The 20,885-nt window shown below is 59.3% G+C and overlaps 1 protein-coding gene across 5 annotated transcripts; it reads left to right on the top strand.

Annotated features, from left to right (window-relative positions):
* The first annotated feature begins 435 nt into the window (after positions 1–435).
* KMT2B (lysine methyltransferase 2B) lies at positions 436–20,439 on the top strand. Of its 5 annotated transcripts, XM_084960452.1 has the most exons (38): positions 436–809; positions 1,923–1,995; positions 2,229–2,423; positions 2,568–4,258; positions 4,498–4,611; positions 4,702–4,852; positions 5,146–5,425; positions 5,592–5,647; positions 5,897–6,175; positions 6,448–6,542; positions 6,819–6,917; positions 7,054–7,167; positions 7,308–7,454; positions 7,554–7,649; positions 8,125–8,242; positions 8,754–8,867; positions 9,015–9,199; positions 9,274–9,363; positions 9,455–9,559; positions 9,688–9,761; positions 10,322–10,437; positions 10,522–10,613; positions 10,698–10,835; positions 11,561–11,719; positions 11,953–12,073; positions 12,150–12,228; positions 12,326–12,486; positions 13,538–13,765; positions 13,849–15,142; positions 15,229–15,318; positions 15,396–15,505; positions 18,364–18,501; positions 18,592–18,666; positions 18,778–18,955; positions 19,223–19,330; positions 19,448–19,531; positions 19,650–19,779; positions 19,869–20,439. In XM_084960452.1, the coding sequence occupies exons 1-38, from the start codon at positions 447–449 to the stop codon at positions 20,142–20,144; spliced, it is 8,016 nt and encodes a 2,671-aa protein (XP_084816578.1). In that variant the 5' UTR covers positions 436–446; the 3' UTR covers positions 20,145–20,439. The 5 variants fall into 5 exon arrangements, 4 of the variants coding, with proteins under 4 accessions (XP_084816578.1, XP_003127115.4, XP_084816579.1 ...); XM_003127067.6 differs by having other exon boundaries at positions 2,229–4,258; XM_084960453.1 differs by lacking the exon at positions 1,923–1,995 and having other exon boundaries at positions 733–809; positions 2,229–4,258.
* Positions 20,440–20,885: the final 446 nt, after the last annotated feature.

Raw genomic sequence — 20,885 nt, forward strand, 5'->3', positions numbered from 1 at the left:
TCTCTGGCCTAGGCAAGAACAATGGGAGGAGTCTGGGATGAGAACCACACCTCCCGGCAGCAGAGGATGCTGGCTTTCTGGGTCCGGCCAGGACCCCGTAGTCCCAGCTCTCGCGGCCCTAGCTCTCCGCGGAAGGAGCGAGGTGGTCGGACTACATTTCCCTGAGACCTCTGCGCCTCACCCTCTCCCGCCGCGACGCGGGGGTCTGTGCTCTTCAGGTGCGGTTTAAAAGTGACGGCCAGCCGGCCGGCCTCGGACTCCCGCTCCCGTGGTGCCCCGCGCGTGGCCGGCCCAGCCCCCGGCTCCTGCCGGCCGGGCGGCGGCGCTGGTTGTTGTCGTGAGCCGCGGCCGCCCCGCCCCTCCTCTGCTTTCCCCCCCGCCCCGACACGAGCCCTGCGCACGGGCCGCCCCTCCCCCGCCTCCCCGGCCCCTCTCACGGTGCCAAGATGGCGGCGGCGGCGGGCGGCGGCAGTTGCCCCGGGCCTGGCTCCGCGCGGGGCCGCTTCCCAGGCCGGCCGCGGGGCTCCGGCGGGGGCGGGGGCCGCGGCGGACGGGGCAGCGGGGCCGAGAGAGTGCGGGTAGCTCTGCGGCGCGGCGGCGGCGCGGCAGGGCCGGGCGGAGCCGAGCCCGGGGAGGACACGGCCCTGCTCCGTTTGCTGGGGCTCCGCCGGGGCCTGCGCCGGCTCCGCCGCCTGTGGGCTGGCCCGCGCGTTCAGCGGGGCCGGGGCCGGGGCCGAGGCCGCGGCTGGGGCCCGAGCCGGGGCTGCCTGCTGGAGGAGGAGAGCAGTGACGGGGAGTCCGACGATGAGGTGAGGCAGTCGGAGGCGTCCCCAGCGCCTGGCGGGCGGAGGCCGGGGGCTTCCAGGGGTCTGGGTGGTCCTGAGGGGTGGTGTGGGGAAGCGGGATCCTCAGGACTCTGAGGAGGGAAAGGGCCTTAGAAATAGGCATGGGAGGAGATCGGCTGCACGGAGCTGTCGATGGAAGGGGCCTCTGAAAGTGCATAGAGAAGCTCGGGCTGCAGCTTACACTTGGGCCCGAGGCGGGTCCTGCAGAAGTGCCCTGGGCTGCTCCTTCTTGGTAGTTGGCAAAGCTAGGGCAGGTGAGGTTTGGGCGAGGAGGCTGTAGGAACTGCATGCCCAACCAGTGGTGGTTGACAGCAGCAGCGTGGCTTTACTGGACCCAGGCTGGGGCTCTCTGGGCTCCTACCTGCCGGGTGCCCCGCCCAGCCTCAAAACCTCGGACACATCCCTGATTTCACTAGTGCCCCGATTCCTCTTCTGACCTAAAGTGGAGCGAAGGTAGAATGGTGAAGAGCTTTCTCTTGGGGGCACAGGTTGCAGAGAAATGGAGTGAAGACTGAGAGTGAGCACTCTAGCAGGTTTGAGTTTAATTCAGGGTTTATCACTAGCCTTTGAGAAAAGGCAGGAAGGTATGGGTTGTGTTACTTAGGACAGTTTGTGGCGTTCGGAGCATATAATATGAGAAACCACTTGTTACACACATGGACACCTCACTTGGGTGCCCCAGTTCCCATTTTCATTCAAAAAGAAACTGTAGCTTTAGAGGGTGAACAGAGGTCCCACTTTTTTCCCCAAGTTGGGGTATGAGGGAATCTGAGGGTTGTGCTTACTACCTGACCTGAGAAGACACTGTTCTATTCCCTTTGGGCCAGTGAACCACTGATGGCTCTGCTGGTGTGGTCTGGAACCCGGGATGAAGGCTCACAATATTCTCTACCTCCATCCTTAAGAAGAGATCGTGTTTTCTCTTCTCCTCACCTTTGAGCCTCGTTAGTTCTTTTGTAAATAGGGACACGTTAAGGGGGAAGCTGGGGATATTCCTCAATACCTGAGTTTCAGGTGAAACGAGGGCTTTGGCACTGACTGCTGTTTCTCCCCTCCACCCCTGGTCCCCTAAATCAGGAGTTTCAGGGTTTTCATTCAGATGAAGATGTGGCCCCCAGTTCCCTGCGCTCTGCGCTCCGATCCCAGCGAGGTGAGTGATGGGGAAACTCTACCTCTGTAGCTTTACAGGAATGTTACTCTTGCTCTTCATGTCAGCTCTTCCCTGCTCAACTAGAGTCTCCACCAATTACCAAGTGTGTTCTGTGTTCAAAGCCCAAGCTAGACTGGCTGTGGGGGAAACAGACTTAGTCCCTGCCCTCCTGGAGTCTTCCTCAGTCCTCAGGGCTAGCTTGACCCATCTCCCCACACCTATTCTCCTTTTAGGTCGAGCCCCCCGAGGTCGGGGCCGCAAGCATAAGACGACCCCCCTTCCGCCTCCTCGCCTAGCAGATGTGGCTCCTACTCCCACAAAGACTCCTGCTCGGAAACGGGGTGAGGAGGGCAGAGAACGGATGGTGCAGGCACTGACTGAACTTCTCCGGCGGGCCCAGGCCCCCCCAGCCCCCAGGAGCCGGGCATGTGAGTCCTCCACCCCCCGTCGGTCTCGGGGACGGCCCCCAGGACGGCCAGCAGGCCCCTGCAGGAAGAAGCAACAAGCAGTAGTGGTGGCAGAAGCAGCTGTGACAATCCCCAAACCTGAGCCCCCACCTCCTGTTGTTCCAGTAAAACACCAAACTGGCAGCTGGAAGTGCAAGGAGGGGCCCGGCCCAGGTCCTGGGACCCCCAAGCGTGGAGGACAGTCTGGGCGAGGAGGCCGTGGAGGCAGGGGCCGAGGCCGAGGTGGGCTCCCCCTCGTGATCAAGTTTGTTTCAAAGGCCAAAAAAGTGAAGATGGGACAATTGTCCTTGGAACTTGAATCAGGTCAGGGTCAAGATCAACATGAGGAAAGCTGCCAGGAGGCCCCCCAAGGAAGAGTTGGATCTGGACAGGGAGAGGGCCCCTGCTGGAGAAAGGAGCAGAAGCTGGAGGAGGAGGGAGAGGAGGACAAAGGAAAAGAGAAAGACAAGGAGCAGGAGAAGGAAGAAGGAGAGAAGGAAGAGAAGGAAGAGGGAACTGTAGCTGAGCAAGAGATGGTGCTATCGGAGGAAAAGGAAGAGGCAAAGCTGCCATCACCACCCCTGACTCCTCCAGCCCCTCCACCTCCTCCATCCCTCCCACCCCCCTCAACATCTCCTCCATCTCCACTTTGCCCTCCACCACCCCCAGTGTCTCCACCCCCACCATCCCCTCTGCCACCTCCTGCTCCGGAGGAGCGGGAAGAATCCCCTCCTCCCGTGGTCCCAGCTACATGCTCCAGGAAGAGGGGCCGGCCTCCCCTGACTCCCAGTCAGCGGGCAGAGCGGGAAGCTGCTCGGGCAGGGCCGGAGGGCACCTCTCCTCCCACTCCAGTCCCCAGCACCACCACAGGAGGCCCTCTGGAAGACACCCCCACTGTGGCCCCCAAAAGTACCACCTTTCTGAAGAACATCCGGCAGTTTATTATGCCTGTGGTGAGTGCCCGCTCCTCCCGTGTCATTAAGACACCCCGGCGATTCATGGATGAAGACCCTCCCAAACCCCCCAAGGTGGAGGTCTCACCTACTCTGCGGCCTCCTGTTGCCACCTCCCCACTCGCCCCCCAGGAACCAGCACCAGCCCCCTCTCCGCCACGTGCCCCAACTCCTCCGCCTACCCCAGTCCCACTCCCCGAGAAGAGACGGTCCATCCTGAGGGAACCCACGTTTCGCTGGACCTCGCTCACCCGGGAGCTGCCCCCTCCTCCCCCAGCTCCTCCACCGGCCCCACCCCCACTTCCTGCCCCTGTCACTCCATCTCGGAGGCCCCTGCTGCTTCGGGCCCCTCAGTTTACCCCAAGCGAAGCCCACCTGAAGATCTACGAATCGGTGCTTACTACTCCTCTTGGGGCCCCTGAAGCCCCTGAGCCAGAGCCTCCTCCTGCCGACGACTCTCCCGCTGAGCCTGAGCCACGGGCAGTGGGCCGCACGAACCACCTCAGCTTGCCTCGATTTGCCCCTGTGGTTGCTACTCCTCTTAAGGCCGAGGTACCCCCTCCTGGGGCTCTAGCTCCAAGCAGTGGGCAGCAGCCTCAGGCTCAGCTGCAGCAGCCCCTACAGGCCTTCCAAACCCAGCTGCTGCCCCAGGCACTACCCCCACAGCAGTCGCAACTGCAGCCACAGTTACAGCTACTGCCACCGCAGCAGCCACCACCACTGGAAAAGGCCCGGATTGCAGGCCTGGGTTCCTTACCACTGTCTGGTGTGGAGGAGAAAATGTTCAGCCTTCTCAAGCGAGCCAAGGTGCAGCTAATCAAGATTGACCAGCAGCAGCAGCAGAAGGTGGCATCTTTGATGCCGGTGAGCGTGGTGCTTTGGCCAGGCCCCTGCAGCCAGTCATCCAGCCTCAATTCTTTGTACCCTTCATCTCCTGACTCCCTAGACATTCTCCAGCATTGCAGGGAACCCTCAGAGCCAGTCCTTCGCCTGTCCCCCAGCTTGCTGGGTTCCTTCCGTGGCTCAGTCCCTCCCCAGTGCTTGTCCCCTGGCCCCATTTTTCCTCACTCTCCAGCCTCTGACCCTCTTTATTTCCCTGCCAGCCAAGCCCAGGAGGGCAGATGGAGGAGGTCGTGGGGACTCTGAAGCAGATCCCAGATAGAGGTTCTGTCAAGTCTGAAGATGAATCGATGGAAATTAAGAGAGAGAGACCGTCGGTATGGAGTGGGAAGAAGGCCCTCTGAAGAAGGCTGGTTGCAGGAGCACAGGGGGCAGCTCTCCACATGTATTCCTGGTTTCTCCCCCAGGGCCCCGAGTCCCCTGTGCAAGGCCCCCGTATCAAACATGTCTGCCGTCACGCTGCTGTGGCCCTGGGTCAGGCCCGGGCCATGGTGCCCGAAGATGTCCCCCGCCTCAGCGCTCTCCCTCTCCGGGATCGGCAGGACCTCGCCGCGGAGGGTAGGGGCGGGTGTGTTGTGGGGAGACTTGACAGCTGTGTCGAATTTGGGTGCAAACAAATGCACCAAGAGCCTGGGCAAAAGGGAGCCGAGTGGGGGGCTTGGGACTAGGTGGCAGGTCGGTTGGTCTGAGAGTGCTTGGTCTCAGGGCGGGTTTGGGAGCACCCGGAGCCTGAGCCCTGTGGGAAAGTGGGGGCCAGAGGGCCGGCTGAATGGGCTCTCGGGGAGGTCAGGGAGATGAGGTGGAACTCCTGGTGGCACTCTGGCTCCATCCCCGCCTCTCCACCGCAATAGATACGTCATCAGCGTCTGAGACTGAGAGTGTCCCGTCTCGGTCCCGGCGGGAAAAGGTGGAGTCGGCAGGGCCTGGGGGAGACTCGGAGCCTGCAGGGTCTGGCGGGACCCTGGCCCACGCCCCCCGGCGCTCACTGCCCTCCCATCATGGCAAGAAGATGCGGATGGCACGGTGTGGACACTGTCGGGGCTGCCTGCGTGTGCAGGACTGTGGGTCCTGTGTCAACTGCCTGGACAAGCCCAAGTTTGGGGGCCCCAACACCAAGAAGCAGTGCTGTGTGTGAGTAGCTGAGGTGCAGCCTCCATTCCCACCCATGGTTGTCAGTCACCCAGGCCTCCTGCCCCACCAGAGCAGAGCAGTGGGATTGGCATCCTTGTGGAGAGCCTTCTCTCTTCCCCCAGACCACCAGTCCCCTACCCTGGTGACGTGCTGCTCCCCTCCCCAGATACCGGAAATGCGACAAGATAGAGGCTCGGAAGATGGAACGGCTGGCCAAAAAAGGTAACGGGGTTTGAGGAGCATTTCTTTAGGCGTCTTACTGAGATTCGCGGTATGGACGAAACCGTGTTTTCATCGCTCTCCTTCCTTTGTCTTTGCAGTCTGCCACCTTCGTCTTCTTTTTCATTGTGTGCTTTTGTATCCCTCCTGCACTTGTTTTCTTTTGCCCTCCTTTTTTTCTGGCTTTTCTCCGTGCTGTTGTCCCATGTCCCTGGCTAAGCTCAGATCCTACTGAGTCCCCTGTTCCCACAGGCCGGACGATAGTGAAGACGCTGTTGCCCTGGGATTCCGATGAATCTCCTGAGGCCTCCCCTGGTCCTCCAGGCCCACGCCGGGGGGCGGGAGCTGGGGGGTCCCGGGAGGAGGTGGCGGCCCCCCCAGGGCCCGAGGAGCAGGACTCCCTCCTACTGCAGCGCAAGTCAGCCCGGCGCTGCGTCAAACAGCGACCCTCCTATGATATCTTCGAGGACTCGGATGACTCAGAGCCCGGGGGCCCCCCTGCTCCTCGGCGTCGGACCCCCCGAGAGAATGGTATGAATTGCCCTCTGCTTTCTTAGTCAGTCCCGTGTCATTTGTGTGGAAGGGTCAGGGCTCCCAGGCCCAAGGCTCTATCAGTTTCAGAAAGTAGCTGAGTGCAGAGAAGGGGGTGTTTGGGTGGGCAGGAAGAACGGGTGTGGGAGGTGTTCAGTGGCTTATTGAACAAGGCCCAGGTCAGAGAAGGTTCTGGGGATCCTGATAGCATTTCATTTCGGGGGAATGGGAGGAGGAGAGAGGGAACTTCACTGCTCTTGTGTCTTGCCTAGAGCTGCCAGTGCCAGAACCTGAGGAGCAGAGCCGGCCCCGCAAACCCACCCTGCAGCCTGTGTTGCAGCTCAAGGCCCGAAAGCGCCCAGACAAGGTCAGCATAGCCCCACGCCAAGAACCCTGAGCCCCGTGGAAGGCTCATGCCTTGAGCTTTCTGGCAAGTCAGGGTAACAGGCTCACCTGAGTGCCGTGGTATGGCCACACCAGAGGACAGGCCCTGAGGGGTGAAGCAGGCCTGTCCTTCTGGAAAGCAAAGTAGAATCTCGGCAAAAGAGAGGATTGGGCAGCCTCGGGGAGAGGGCAGGGCGGTCAGGGAGAAGTTGGTAAAGGGTGGGCTGACAGCCCTCTGGGCACCACCATCCCTCCCTAGGATACCTTGGCTCCTGGTACCTTTGCTTCTTTTCCCAATGGCTGGACAGGAAAACAAAAGTCCCCTGATGGTGTGCACCGGGTTCGTGTCGATTTTAAGGTACGGCCTTGGAGCGGGGTAGTGGTGGGGGCTGTAATTGGAGGAAACGTTGATTATCTGAGAAACCAGGGCTTTGAGGTTGGATCTGGCTTGTGTTCCTGGCTGCTTTCTGACCGGAAGTTGTCTCTTCTCTTAGGAGGATTGTGACTTGGAGAACGTGTGGCTGATGGGTGGCCTAAGTGTACTCACCTCCGTGCCAGGGGGGCCACCAATGGTGTGCTTGTTGTGTGCCAGCAAAGGCCTGCATGAGGTTGGACCCTTGTTTTTTTTTCACAGCCCCCCAAGTCTCCATTGGCCCTTACTGCCTGATTTCTTGAGCCCTCTCAAGAGGGTCACGTTCCCTGGCCTCCTGGTCTCATGGTGCCAATCGTTCATTCTCCCCGCCCCTAGCTGGTGTTCTGCCAAGTCTGCTGTGACCCTTTCCACCCGTTCTGCCTGGAGGAGGCTGAGCGGCCCCTGCCCCAACATCATGACACTTGGTGCTGCCGCCGCTGCAAGTTCTGCCACGTCTGTGGGCGCAAAGGCCGGGGATCTAAGGTTTGGGCACAGGGCTGTGGCGGAGGGTGGAGGCATGGAGAAGAGGTATTCCTCTGCCAGTAGGTTCTGCCATTGCTGTTTTTCTCCCATATCCAACAGCACCTCCTGGAGTGTGAACGCTGCCGCCATGCTTACCACCCAGCCTGCCTGGGGCCCAGCTACCCAACCCGGGCCACACGCAAACGGCGCCACTGGGTGAGAGCTGAGGCCCACGCCCCTTGCTTTGGAGTTCCGATGAATGCCGCCATCACCCTCAGACTTGCTCTAGGCCAGGGCTCGCAGGCGGGGGGAGACGTTGGAGGTCCCTTTGAGAGTTTGATAAACATCGTGTGTTCTCTTCGAGAATTTCACGTAAACAAGATTTACATGCAGAGTTTATATCTAATGGTTTTAGGGGCTGTGGACTCCGTAGTCCTGGGCTAAGGGTCTGCTGGTCTAGCCTGATCTCCTTCCCGTCTCCCTCTGCCAGTCTCCCCCCTGAATCTCTCTCCTGCCCTGCTTCTTTTCCTCTCCCCTTCTCCTCTTCACCTCTCCTGCATACCTTTCTTCCTCTTAGCCATTCTCCCTCATCTGTCTCCTGCCTGCTGTCCACTGCTTTTTGCCCATCCCCCGCTCACACTGCTCCAGCCTGGTGTCTGGCTCTCCCGCTAACGTTGCCCTGCCTCCCCAGATCTGCTCAGCCTGTGTGCGCTGTAAGAGCTGTGGGGCAACTCCAGGCAAGAACTGGGACGTCGAGTGGTCGGGAGATTACAGCCTCTGCCCCAGGTGCACCCAGCTCTATGAGAAAGGTGGGGACCTGGCAGGGGACTGGGGCCCTGGGGGCCACTGGGGTGTGGGCAGGTTCCTAGACAGGCCGTGGGAAGAGATCCTCTTTTCTAGTGGCTTTCTACTGTCTTCGAGCTGTGCACCCTTCTTTCCACTCAGAGTGCTTTTCTACGGGAGCCCACATAGTACGTGAAAGAGAGGGACGCAGCCTCTCTGAGGACAGTGGGCGTGGGGGGCTAGGGCCCTGCCCTGTGCTCGTCCCTGAGATACCTCCTGGAGCCTCAAGTCTCCACTGAGCTCTTTGAAGACCTGGGCTTGCTTATTTACACAGGCAGCATGTTTAGCAAAGCTCTTTTTGTTGAGAGGCATTGGGGCTGCAGAATTAGAAAAGTGGCCTTATTCTCAGCCAGCCGGAGATGAGGCATTACAGAAGCAAGCCTGCGCAGCAGCCGGGGATGGCTGGCCTCCAGACAGGGACTCGGGCAGCTAGAAGTCCAGCCCCTCTGACTTGCCTCTTCTTCCCTCTTGCTCCAGGAAACTACTGCCCAATCTGCACACGCTGCTATGAAGACAACGATTACGAGAGCAAGATGATGCAGTGCGCGCAGTGTGACCACTGGGTGCATGCCAAGTGCGAGGGGCTCTCGGGTAAGTGGGCGGAGAGGCTGGGCTGTGGCCTCTGTCCCGCAGGGATCCCAGTCCTACTCTCTGGCTCGGGCCCTCGGAGGACAGGGCTGCCGAGAGCCCTCACATCCTCCTAAAACATTTTTTCCTTTCCCGCCCTGCCTGTTCTAGATGAAGACTACGAGATCCTTTCAGGGCTGCCAGACTCGGTGCTGTACACCTGTGGACCGTGTGCTGGGGCCACACACCCCCGCTGGCGAGAGGCCCTGAGCGGGGCCCTGCAGGGGGGCCTGCGCCAGGTGCTCCAGGGCCTGCTGAGCTCCAAGGTGGCAGGCCCGCTGCTGCTGTGCACCCAGGTCTGGGGACCCAGACTGCAGGACGGGGTGGGGCCAGGCCCAGCTCAAGCCCTGCTGACTTCCCCTCTTTGCAGTGCGGGCAGGATGGAAAGCAGCTGCACCCAGGGCCCTGCGATCTTCACGCTGTGAGCCAGCGCTTCGAGGAAGGCCACTACAAGTCCGTGGTGAGTGGGACACTGAGAGGAACAGGTGGGTGCCAGGAGGAGGGGGCTGGGGTTGGGGGTCAGGCTCTGGTCCTGACAAACCCCCTTACAGCACAGCTTCATGGAGGACGTGGTGGGCATCCTGATGAGGCACTCAGAAGGGGGAGAGACTCCAGAGCGCCGGGCTGGAGGCCAGATGAAGGGGCTCCTACTAAAGGTGGGCTCTGGGGGGGGAGGTGCCTGGAGGGCAGCTTGAGTGAGGGTCCCTCACACCCTTCAGACCCCGCCCCTGTCAACTCTCCTGAGGAAGCCAGTTCTTATCGTGACTGTTAACCCTCTCCCCAGCTGCTAGAGTCTGCGTTCGGCTGGTTCGACGCCCACGACCCCAAGTACTGGCGACGGAGTACCCGGTTGCCCAAGTGAGCTCAGCTGGATGGTGGGAGGGGATCCCAGGATCCAGGGCAAAGGCAAGGCCCCTGGCAATCCAGGGTTGAGGTGGACTGAGGGTAGGCGAGGAGCAGGGTTAGGGTCTGGAAGGTAGTCGAACCAAGATGAAGGTTCCCAGTGGCTCTAGATGAGCAGATGGTGTGAGTACCTCTTGCTTTGTGTCTACTTCATGCAAGGCAGCGCGGGGGACAGCAGTGAGTGAGCTGATGACTCACACAGGGCGCTGATGGAGAAGTTCAGGGATTGTGGGAGCCCAGAGGAGGTGCCTGCCTAGGAGCCTAGGGCCTAGGCCTTCCCAGAAGAGACGCCGTCCAAGCCGAGATGTGGGGGAAGAGTGTTCCAGGCATGAGAAACAGTATTTCATGTGCCAGAGGTGGTATTCGTTAGAGGGCCTGGCTTCTGCAGGAGACAGAGGAATTCCACGAGCAGAGGACAGAGGGTGCCAGGGCATATTTAGGCTGCTGTTATGGGTGGGCCCCAGTCTAGCCACCCCTGTTTAGATGTGTCAGAGGCTGACCCTGCCTGTCCACAGCGGAGTCCTTCCCAATGCTGTGTTGCCCCCCTCCTTGGACCATGTCTACGCTCAGTGGAGGCAGCAGGAACCAGAGACCCCAGAATCAGGGCAGCCTCCAGGGGACCCTTCAACAGGTACTGGGAAATCGGGGCTGGAGGCCAGATCACCTGAGTTAGTGGGCCAAGCTCCAGGTCTGCATTCTTGGACCTTCCTTCCAGCCTTCCAGGGCAAGGATTCAGCTGCATTCTCCCACCTGGAAGACCCCCGTCAGTGTGCACTCTGCCTCAAATATGGGGATGCGGACTCGAAGGTGAGGGCTACCTTGTGAAGCCCCAGCTTGCGTGGGGTCTGCTCTCTGCGTCCTTCCCTCACGCCAGTCCTCCTCTGCCCCCAGGAGGCGGGGCGGCTCCTGTACATTGGGCAGAATGAGTGGACACACGTCAACTGTGCCATTTGGTCAGCCGAAGTATTTGAAGAAAACGATGGCTCCCTCAAGAACGTGCATGCCGCTGTGGCTCGAGGGAGGCAGATGGTGAGGGCATGGGCCTGGAGAGGCGGGCAGCCCTCGGGGTCCCGGTAGGGCCCTCCTGCAGTGGAGACAGCGCTGGTTTCACAGTCTCTATCGCAGCTGGTCCTTTCACTGCTGGTCCTAGGTGTCTTTTTTGGTTGTCCCAGGACTCTGGTGTTGCTGTGACAGTGACTCTTCCGTTCTGTGCCTTGCCTTCTGGTCATAACATGGGCCCGAAGCCTAGGAGAGCAAAATTCACAACCTCCCTTTGATTTAACCTGTGCTGGGTGCTTTCCGTACAGTCTGGCATTTACCTCTTACTACGTCCCTGTGAGGTGAGGTGTTGCCTGGGTTAGAATCTCTCTCATGGTGTGAGGCCTGACTGTAGAGAATCTCCAGTGCAGGAAGTAGGAGAGGTGCACCCACTGCAGGGGGCCGATGCGAGGATTAACGAAACAATACAGGTTCCGCGTTAGAACAACGGTATGAGGAAGATGGGCAGCACCACTCAGCCTCCGCCCTGGTTATTTTCTTCCAACTGCAGCCGTTCAAGAAAGTCAGGAATAGTTGCGGGGTGCGCCTGGCCCTGGGTGCAGCTAGGGGAGAGGCTCTGTGGGCTGTGCGCCTTTGCTCTGTGAGCGGCTGGGCTAGACAGGGGCCCAGGCAGAGTCTTAGGGACAATAGCGCCGAGTGTCAGGCCCTGGCCCTGGTCACCGGCCTGCCCCCTTAGCAGTCCCCTCCACCCACAGCGCTGTGAGCTCTGCCTGAAGCCGGGAGCCACGGTGGGCTGCTGTCTCTCCTCCTGCCTCAGCAACTTCCACTTCATGTGTGCCCGGGCCAGCTACTGCATCTTCCAGGATGACAAGAAAGTTTTCTGCCAGAAACACACAGACCTGCTGGATGGCAAGGTGGGCCCGCACCTGAGGGGAGACGGCTCTTCACCTATCTTGTCCTCTTCCACTCGGGGACCCCCCGCAGCCCCTCGGCCTGACCCCCACTGCCTTTCAGTGTCTCCTTGTTCCCTCAGCCCCTGGCCCTGTAGCCAAGCCCCTAGCTGTCCAGGCTCTGCCTCCAGAGCCTTCCCTTGCATCCCCCTCCCCGCCCCCCAGTCCAGCAATCCCATTGGCCACCTACCTCCCAGGAGATCGTGACCCCTGATGGTTTTGATGTTCTCCGCCGAGTCTATGTGGACTTTGAGGGCATCAACTTCAAGCGAAAGTTCTTGACGGGGCTTGAACCCGATGCCATCAACGTGCTCATTGGTAAGCAGCTCACTCTCTACCTCGGTCCGCCGGACCCTGCCTGGGCCCGCCGCCCTGACCTCTCCTCTGTGCGTAGGCTCCATCCGAATCGACTCCTTGGGCACTTTGTCTGACCTCTCAGACTGCGAGGGACGGCTCTTCCCCATTGGCTACCAGTGAGCAGCCCGGGGCATTGATGGGGTCGGGGGACTCTCAGGACCGGATCTTTTCCAAGTTGTCCTGACCCTCTTGTCCCACACGCCCTCCTCTCAGGTGCTCTCGCCTGTACTGGAGCACGGTAGATGCTCGGCGGCGCTGCTGGTATCGGTGCCGAATTCTGGAGTATCGGCCGTGGGGGCCCAGGGAGGAGCCAGTTCACCTGGAGGCAGCGGAGGAGAACCAGACCATTGTGCACAGCCCCGCCCCTTCCTCAGGTACCGCCCGGGAACTCCCTCGATTTCTTCCCCGAGTGCTGTCCTCCGCAGACAGTTACCCACTGCCCCTTATTCTCCTGTGCCCTGAGGAGTCTCCAGGATGCTCGCCATTCTTGTCTCTGTTGTAATGGCAATAATGTAAATAGCTCAGTGGCTAAGCCAAGTGTGCTGGGAGTGTACTCGGCATTTGACAGGAAGTGAGGGGACAGCCCTGTGTTGCCTGCTCACAGCGGGTGGCAACTCCTGGACAACTGTAAGGAGTGTTTGTAGCCACCTGATTTGGGGCTGCATGCTCATGGAATGCTCCCCTCGGCCCTTTGAGGATGTACAGGCTCTGCTGTACGACTCAGGAAGGGAGTCGCCCTCCACGGTGTCATAGCGGTAGAGCCAGGGTTCTGACCTAGATCTACTCAGTTCCCAAACCGGACCCCTCACATCCATGCTTGCAGTGAGGGCTGGATGGACGGGCTTGGAGGTCGGTAAAGGGAGAGTCCTGTGGGCTGAATAGGAGAACGAAGAGATTTGGATTGTGTTTGCAGGTAAAATGTTTGTCTTGGATTGGAGCATGACATGGAATAGAGAGGGGAAGAGGGTACAGCCATGTCGACTGGAAACGAGGGAGTGTTGGGAGGATGTGGCAGAGGTCAGCTTGCTCAGATTGGGTGGAGCCAGGTAATGGGGAGCCGTGAGCGCCAGGATGGGGTGGATGCCTTTGATGTGGCAGGGATGTGCAGAGCAGGTAAGAAAGTGGTAGGACTGGCCGTGCTGGAGAGAGGGCAGGGCCCCACGTGGGGCCTGAATCAGCTGTAGGCAGCCAGAAAGTGGGGAGATGGCAAAGGATGGGTGAGGTAGGGTCGCCAAGGATCTCTGACCTCAGGTGTGTGTGGAGCTTTTGCAAAAACCACGGAGGGGTTTGGGACCCATGCGTCTTGTGCCCAGGTCAGGGGCCGGGCAGAGAAGGCACGGTTGGCTCGAAAGAATGGAGGGTGCGAGAGGAGAAGCTTTCACAGAGAGCCCCTGCCACCCACATGCCATTTTCTTGCCTCTTTAGACCCCCCAGATCATGTGGACCCCCCACCAGATACAGAGGCCCTTATCCCTAGAGCTCCTGAGCACCATTCACCTGTTCAGAACCTGGACCCCCCACTTCGGCCGGATCCAAGCAGCGCCCCTCCTCCAGCCCCCCGCTCCTTCTCGGGGGCTCGAATCAAAGTGCCCAACTACTCACCATCCCGGAGGCCCTTGGGGGGTGTCTCCTTTGGACCCCTGCCCTCCCCTGGTGTGTACCTGGGAGCGTCCGGGCGAGGGGCGGGGCGGGGCGAGGCAGGAGCTCTTGGCTGACACTGACCCTTCCCCCTACAGGAAGTCCTTCTTCTCTGACCCACCACATCCCTACGGTGGGAGACCCGGACTTCCCAGCTCCCCCCAGACGCTCCCGTCGTCCTAGCCCCCTGGCTCCCAGGCTGCCCCCAACACGGCGGGCCTCTTCCCCTCTCAGAACCTCTCCTCAGCTCAGGGTGCCCCCTCCTACCTCAGTCGTTAGAGCCCTCACACCTACCTCAGGGGAGCTGGCTCCCCCTGCCCGGGCCCCATCTCCACCACCCCCTGAAGACCTGGGCCCAGACTTTGAGGACATGGAGGTGGTGTCAGGACTGAGTGCTGCTGACCTGGACTTTGCGGCCAGCCTGCTGGGGACTGAGCCCTTCCAGGAAGAGATTGTGGCTGCAGGGGCAGTGGGGAGCAGCCACGGGGGCCCCGGGGACAGCTCAGAGGAGGAGGCCAGCCCCACGCCCCGCTACGTCCACTTCCCAGTGACTGTGGTGTCTAGCCCTGCCCTGGTCCCTGGAGCCCTCCCTGGAACCCCCCGCATTGAGCAGCTGGACGGAGTGGATGACGGCACAGACAGCGAGGCCGAGGCAGTCCAGCAGCCTCGGGGCCAGGGGACTCCACCTTCAGGGCCAGGGGCAGGCCGGGCTGGGGTCATCGGGGCCGTAGGGGACAGGGCCCGGCCTCCCGAGGACTTGCCATCAGAAATTGTGGATTTTGTGTTGAAGAACCTAGGAGGGCCTGGGGAGGGAGGCGCTGGGCCCAGAGAGGAGCCACTCCCCCCAGCTCCTCCCCTGGCCAATGGCAGCCAGCCCACTCAGGGCCTCCCCCCTAGCCCGGCGGACCCCACTCGGACGTTTGCCTGGCTCCCTGGGGCCCCAGGGGTCCGGGTATTGAGCCTGGGCCCTGCCCCTGAGCCCCCCAAGCCCGCCGCATCCAAGATCATCCTTGTCAACAAGCTGGGGCAAGTGTTTGTGAAGATGGCGGGAGAGGGTGACCCTGTCTCAGCCCCGGTGAAGCAACCACCTCTGCCCCCTCCCATCCCCCCCACAGCCCCCACTTCCTGGACTCTGCCCCCAGGACCCCTGCTGGGTGTGTTGCCAGTGGTTGGGGTGGTCCGCCCCGCCCCACCCCCACCCCCTCCTCCATTGACGCTGGTGCTGAGTGGTGGGCCCCCCAGCCCGCCCCGCCAGGCCATCCGTGTCAAAAGGGTATCCACCTTCTCTGGCCGTTCCCCACCAGCACCTCCCCCAAGCAAGACTCCCCGGCTGGAGGAAGATGGAGAGTCCTTGGAGGACCCCCCCCAGGGTCCAGGGCTTTGTGGCAGCGGGTGAGTGAGTGTGCCCAGGCTGCAGAGCAGGGGAGAGGTGGGCAGGAGGAGGCAGCTCAGCTTTCTCACAGTCCCTCCACCACCAGGTTTAGCCGAGTGAGGATGAAAACGCCCACTGTGCGTGGAGTTCTTGACCTGGATGATCCTGGGGAAGCCACTGGGGGGGAAAGCCCGAGGTGAGTGGCCAGCCTTCTTTTCCTGGAGCCTCGGGGTCCTCTGTCCCTTCCTCCTTCTGACAGGTCTCTTCTCACAGGCCCCTCCAGGACCGGTCCCCTCTGCTGCCACTTCCAGAAGGTGGTCCTCCCCAGGCCCCCGATTGTCCCCCTGACCTGCTGCTTGAGTCCCAGTGGCACCACTACTCAGGTAGGGACTGGCCTTTCCCTCTCACCCTCTCCTTCCCTGTGCTTGCCTCCGCCGAGTAACTGACAGATACAGGATTGATCCACTTTAGAGAACACACCCACTGCATGTTGCACACTGCACACCGACCTGGGTACGAGCCTGAGGCTGGGTCCTTGAGGTACAGACACACTCTTGGGGGCCTATGGCACAAAGAGACCTGGAGATGAAGTTTCAGCTTGCTGTGAGAGGTCCTCTGAAAGTGCCTGTCCAGCGCGCCCAGGAGCCCAGGGAAGGGCTTCAGAGCCTGGTGTGCCCGACTCAGAGGGTTGGCTGCCTGGTAAAATCAGTGAAGTTCTGGGGGTCATCCAGAGAACAGAGCCCATCTAGGGCCCAGAGAAGGGGCAAGAAGAGTCCGGAGCTAGAGGAGAGTGGTGTCCCAGAGGCTCGGGGATGGCAGTGGTCAGCAGTCCCAGCTGTCAGGACACCAGGCACGTGGGTGGGGTCCAGGGTCGGGGTACTGCCTGGGCAGGTGACATACGTCAGGTCAGAGTCCAGAACTGAAGGCAGTGGCTGATGAGGAAGCCAGAACCATACCCAGGTGCCTTGCCAAAAAGCTCAGCTAACCATTTTGAGGGGTTTGGTGTGAGGGCTGAAATTGCAGAGGCAAGGACGAGGGTGAAGGGGACTTGTGGATGGCAAAGGAGCTGGGAGGGGTGGTGGCAGCCAGGTGTGACTAGGAGACCCCTGAGCTGGAGGGAAGGAGGTGAAGAGGGTCTACTGCCATACCTCGTTTTATTGCGCTTCTCTTTATCACATTTTCTACAAATTGAAGGTTCACGGCACCCCTGTATCGATCAAGTCTGTTGGTGATATTTTTCCAACAGTATTTGCTCTCTTTGTTTCTGCGTGACACACTTTAGTAATTTTTGTAATATTTCAACCTTTTTACGGTGGTCTGTGATGAGTGATCTTTGGTGTTGCTATTGGAGAAAGAATACAATTCACTGAAGGCTCACGTGGTCCGTGTTTTTTAGCAGTAAAGTGTTTTTTTAAATTAAGCTGTGTACATTTTTTCTAGATCTAATCCTGTTGCGCACTTTAGAGACTGTAGTATGGTGTGGACATAACTTGTGTGTGCACCGGGAAACCGAAAGATTTGTGTGACTTGCTTTTTGCGATGCTCGCTTTGTTGTGGTGGTCTGGAACTGGAATCACAGTATCTCGGATTTATGCCTGTGCTCGCAGAGATGGGAGACATCGGTATTCAGGATCGGGACACTAGGAGCAGTTTTGGCCGATGGACACAGTGAAGCTGGAAGGGCAGTGCTCTGCTGGTCATGGAGGGCTTGGGAGAGGGAGCAGGTTACAGCCAAGGAAGCCGGTGATTGAGCAACTTGGAATATCTTGTGGCCCCAGTCCTGTCCAGATGTGTGGATTCTTCTCATTATGTAGTACTCAGCTGCCGAGCATGAGAGCGGAATGTAGTAAACCGAGGCTGTTTAACTGAAAGGCTTCTTAACAGTTGGAGTCAGACAGAAATAGCATGGTATGGCAGTGACCATGACAGACAGGTCCCCTGCCCTTTGGGACCAAACCACATGTTGCCAGAGGAAACACATGTAATTAGCAAGTGCACTCTAGCTTAGGATGAGCACCGAGGAGGAAGACAGGGAGGGCATGCCCGGTGAGGCCTCTGGTCTCTGTCCTGCTGTGTTCATGGAAGTGAGGGTGCGGAAAGGTGGCAGACCCTGGAGTGCTGTGAAGCCTGGAGATGATGGGGGTCACACAGCAAGAGTTTAGTTTAGTTTTGGTTCGGCCAGGAGGGAACATGGGCTGACTGGCCCAGAGAAGCAATGTGGGGAGAAAGTATGGCCCCGTGAGTCCTGCCTCTCCTAAAGTGTGCGCCACTCAAACGTCAGCCCCACCCCACTCAACCCAGGGACAGCGGTCAGGCCTCCATCATCCTGGTTGGGCCAGCAGCAGCAGCAGCATTTGGTGTGCTGACCCCTCCCTCCTTGAAGCACTTCCTTTCGTGGCTTCCAGAACCCCACCCCTCTCCTCACCTCTGGTTTTGCCTCCTCATTGCCCCAACCTGTCACTTCGGTGTGTCCCAGGGCCCTGGCCTTGACTTTTCTTTCCCCCAGTCACTCCCAGGTGCTCTTATCTAGCTTCCTGGCTCTAAGTCCCATCTCTGATTCCAATAGCCCCCAAGTTGCTGGCCAGGCTTCTGTATCCTGCTGCACCATCTCCAACAGCTAGTTGAAAGGGAAGGTTTTCTAAGAGGAATCTCAGACTCGACATGTCCCAGACTGAGTTCTCAGCCTTCACCGTTTCAGTCTGTGGCAGTATTATCTTTCCAGTTGTTTTGGCCCCACTCCTCCGAGTTGTCCTGGACCCCTTCTCTTTCCCTAACAGCCACATCACCTCTCAGCTACTCCTGTCTGTTCTGGCTCTAAAATTTTTAGCCCCTGAGAAATCCCTCATGGTGCACATGTATTTGATTTTGTGAGTATGGGCCTTTCTGATGCTATATTGGTAATCTTTACCGAGGTGTGCTGCACATAAAAAAATACACTTGCAAAATATAATAGTTCTCCAGTGTTTGAAATTTTGTGAGATAACAGAAGAAGAATGAGGGGTAGATAAGGGCATTTATGGCAGACTGCATTTGAGTGAGCCGTAACCGTGTCCTGCAAAAGGGGCCTACAGGCCCTTTAGAAAAAATAGTGTCCATTTTGTGGGGTTCACTGGGCAGATATTGCAGCAAGAAGGACATCAGACCCTGTTTCTGTGCTTCCACCCGGGAGGAGACCAAGGGGCTTTTGAGTCCAGGATGGGTGATCTTCACCACCTCTGTCTGATCTGCTTCTTGGAACCAGGTGAGGCTTCAAGCTCTGAGGAGGAGCCTCCATCCCCAGAGGACAAAGAGAACCAGGCCCCTAAACGGGCTGGCCCGCATCTGCGTTTCGAGATCAGCAGTGAGGATGGGTTCATCGTGGAGGCAGAGAGCCTAGAGGGTGAGTTGGTGGAGGGGGGTTGTGTGGCCAGGGAGGGAAGAAGTCCCATAGAACCCCATCCTGACTGCTCTGGCCCTGCCCTCTCCCCAGGGGCGTGGAGAACTCTGATTGAGAAGGTGCAAGAGGCCCGTGGGCATGCCCGGCTCAGACATCTCTCCTTTAGTGGTAACTGAGGGGGTGTCCACGGGAAGTGGTACCTGGGGGCTGAGATGAATGCCCGATGGTGACATGGGCCTCCGGCATGACTTAGGGGTCCTCATTTTTGACTCTCCCCAGGAATGAGTGGGGCAAGGCTCCTGGGCATCCACCATGATGCTGTCATCTTCCTGGCAGAGCAGCTGCCTGGAGCCCAGCGCTGCCAGCACTATAAGTTCCGCTACCACCAGCAGGGAGAGGGCCAAGAGGAACCACCCCTGAATCCCCATGGGGCAGCCCGCGCTGAGGTCTATCTCCGGTGAGAGGTCTGGGGTGTGGTGCCTGGCTCAGGGTGGGAATTAAAGGAAACGGAGGTCTAGGGAGAAGACACTCGACTGCTCCAGAAATTATTTCTAGAGTTCACGTTACAAGAATGAATCCCATCTGTTCCCCTTTTGCTGTGTCTTCAGTAGAAGCAGTATTCTTCTTACGCCGCCAGTGGCAGGCCCAGGCCAAAGAATGGAGGGGGAGCATCTTCTTAAAAGAATGGCTCTGACCCTCCCTCCTTTCCTTCCTTCCCCTGCAGGAAGTGCACCTTTGACATGTTCAACTTCCTGGCCTCCCAACACCGGGTGCTCCCTGAGGGAGCCGCCTGTGATGAGGAAGAGGATGAGGTGCAGCTCAGGTCAACCAGGTATGGAGGCCAGGCCGGGGTGCTGGGGGTGGTCTGGAAGGGCCCTAAGGAGGGTGACCAGGGCAAGAGAGGTCATTCCTGGGCACCAGCCTGTGCGACCCTGCTATCCCCCACCAGACGCGCCACCAGTCTGGAGCTGCCCATGGCCATGCGCTTTCGCCACCTCAAGAAGACATCCAAAGAGGCTGTAGGTGTCTACAGGTGAGTGGGGTTGGGGGGAGGATGCCCCTTGGGTGGATGGACAGGTGCCCTGTCGTGGGGCCGCCTTGGTTCTGTCCCCCTGCCCCCTGAGCTCCCCCTTGCCCATCCTGCCCTGCAGATCTGCCATCCATGGGCGGGGCCTGTTCTGTAAACGCAACATCGATGCCGGCGAGATGGTCATTGAGTACTCTGGTATTGTCATTCGCTCTGTGCTGACTGACAAGCGGGAGAAGTTCTATGACGGGAAGGTAGGCTCTGCCAGGCCATGAGAATGAAGTGGGTGCAAAGGGGCCGTCCGTGGGAGCAGAGTCCCTAACTCCCCACCCTCTCCCTGTAGGGCATTGGGTGCTACATGTTCCGCATGGATGACTTTGACGTGGTGGATGCCACCATGCATGGCAATGCTGCCCGCTTCATCAACCACTCGTGTGAGCCCAACTGCTTCTCTCGAGTCATCCACGTGGAGGGCCAGAAGCACATCGTCATCTTTGCCCTGCGCCGCATCCTGCGTGGGGAGGAGCTCACCTATGACTACAAGTTCCCCATTGAGGATGCCAGCAACAAGCTGCCCTGCAACTGTGGCGCCAAGCGCTGCCGTCGGTTCCTTAACTGAAGCCTTGGCTGCCTGCCGCGCCCCCCCGCTGCCATCTTGCCCCTAGCCTGGGGGCTCTCTCGTCCCTCCCAAAGCATCTCACCCCCACCCTCATGTTCAGGGTGGTTGTGGGCATGCAGGTGGCAAGGGCCCTGCCTCCAGCCCACCCAGCAATCGCCCCCTTCTTGCCCTGGGGGCCCAGGATGTAGATATTGTACAAAGGTTTCTAAATCCCTTCTTTTCTATGCACTTTTTTATTTAAGAGGGTGGGATCCCAGGTGGGAACCCCCCACAATAAAGTCTGTCAATGTTTGGAGAGGTGGTCTTTCCGTTCGTATGGTGCTGGGGACAGGTAAGGAGCTCCTGTTTTTCTGTGCCCCACACTCATCCTGAGCCAGGCATACCCGTCAGCCTCGACAGGTAGGTGAGTGGCCGTGGTTCAGAATTAGAAGTAAATGGTGGGAGTTCCCGTCGTGGCGCAGTGGTTAACGAATCCGACTAGGAACCATGAGGTTGCGGGCTCGGTCCCTGCCCTTGCTCAGTGGGTTAACGATCCAGCGTTGCCGTGAGCTGTGGTGTAGGTTGCAGACGCGGCTCAGATCCCGCGTTGCTGTGGCTCTGGCGTAGGCCGGTGGCTACAGCTCCGATTCAACCCCTAGCCTGGGAACCTCCATATGCCACGGAAGCGGCCCAAGAGATAGCAACAACAACAACAACAACAAAAAGACAAAAGACAAAAAAAAAAAAAAAAAAAAAGAAGTA

This window comes from Sus scrofa, chromosome 6, assembly GCF_054392235.1.
Source record: "Sus scrofa isolate SSC_HxYL_T2T_F1_AM1 chromosome 6, Sscrofa_HxYL_maternal_Yorkshire_Landrace_v2.0, whole genome shotgun sequence".
Lineage (NCBI taxonomy): Eukaryota > Metazoa > Chordata > Mammalia > Artiodactyla > Suidae > Sus > Sus scrofa.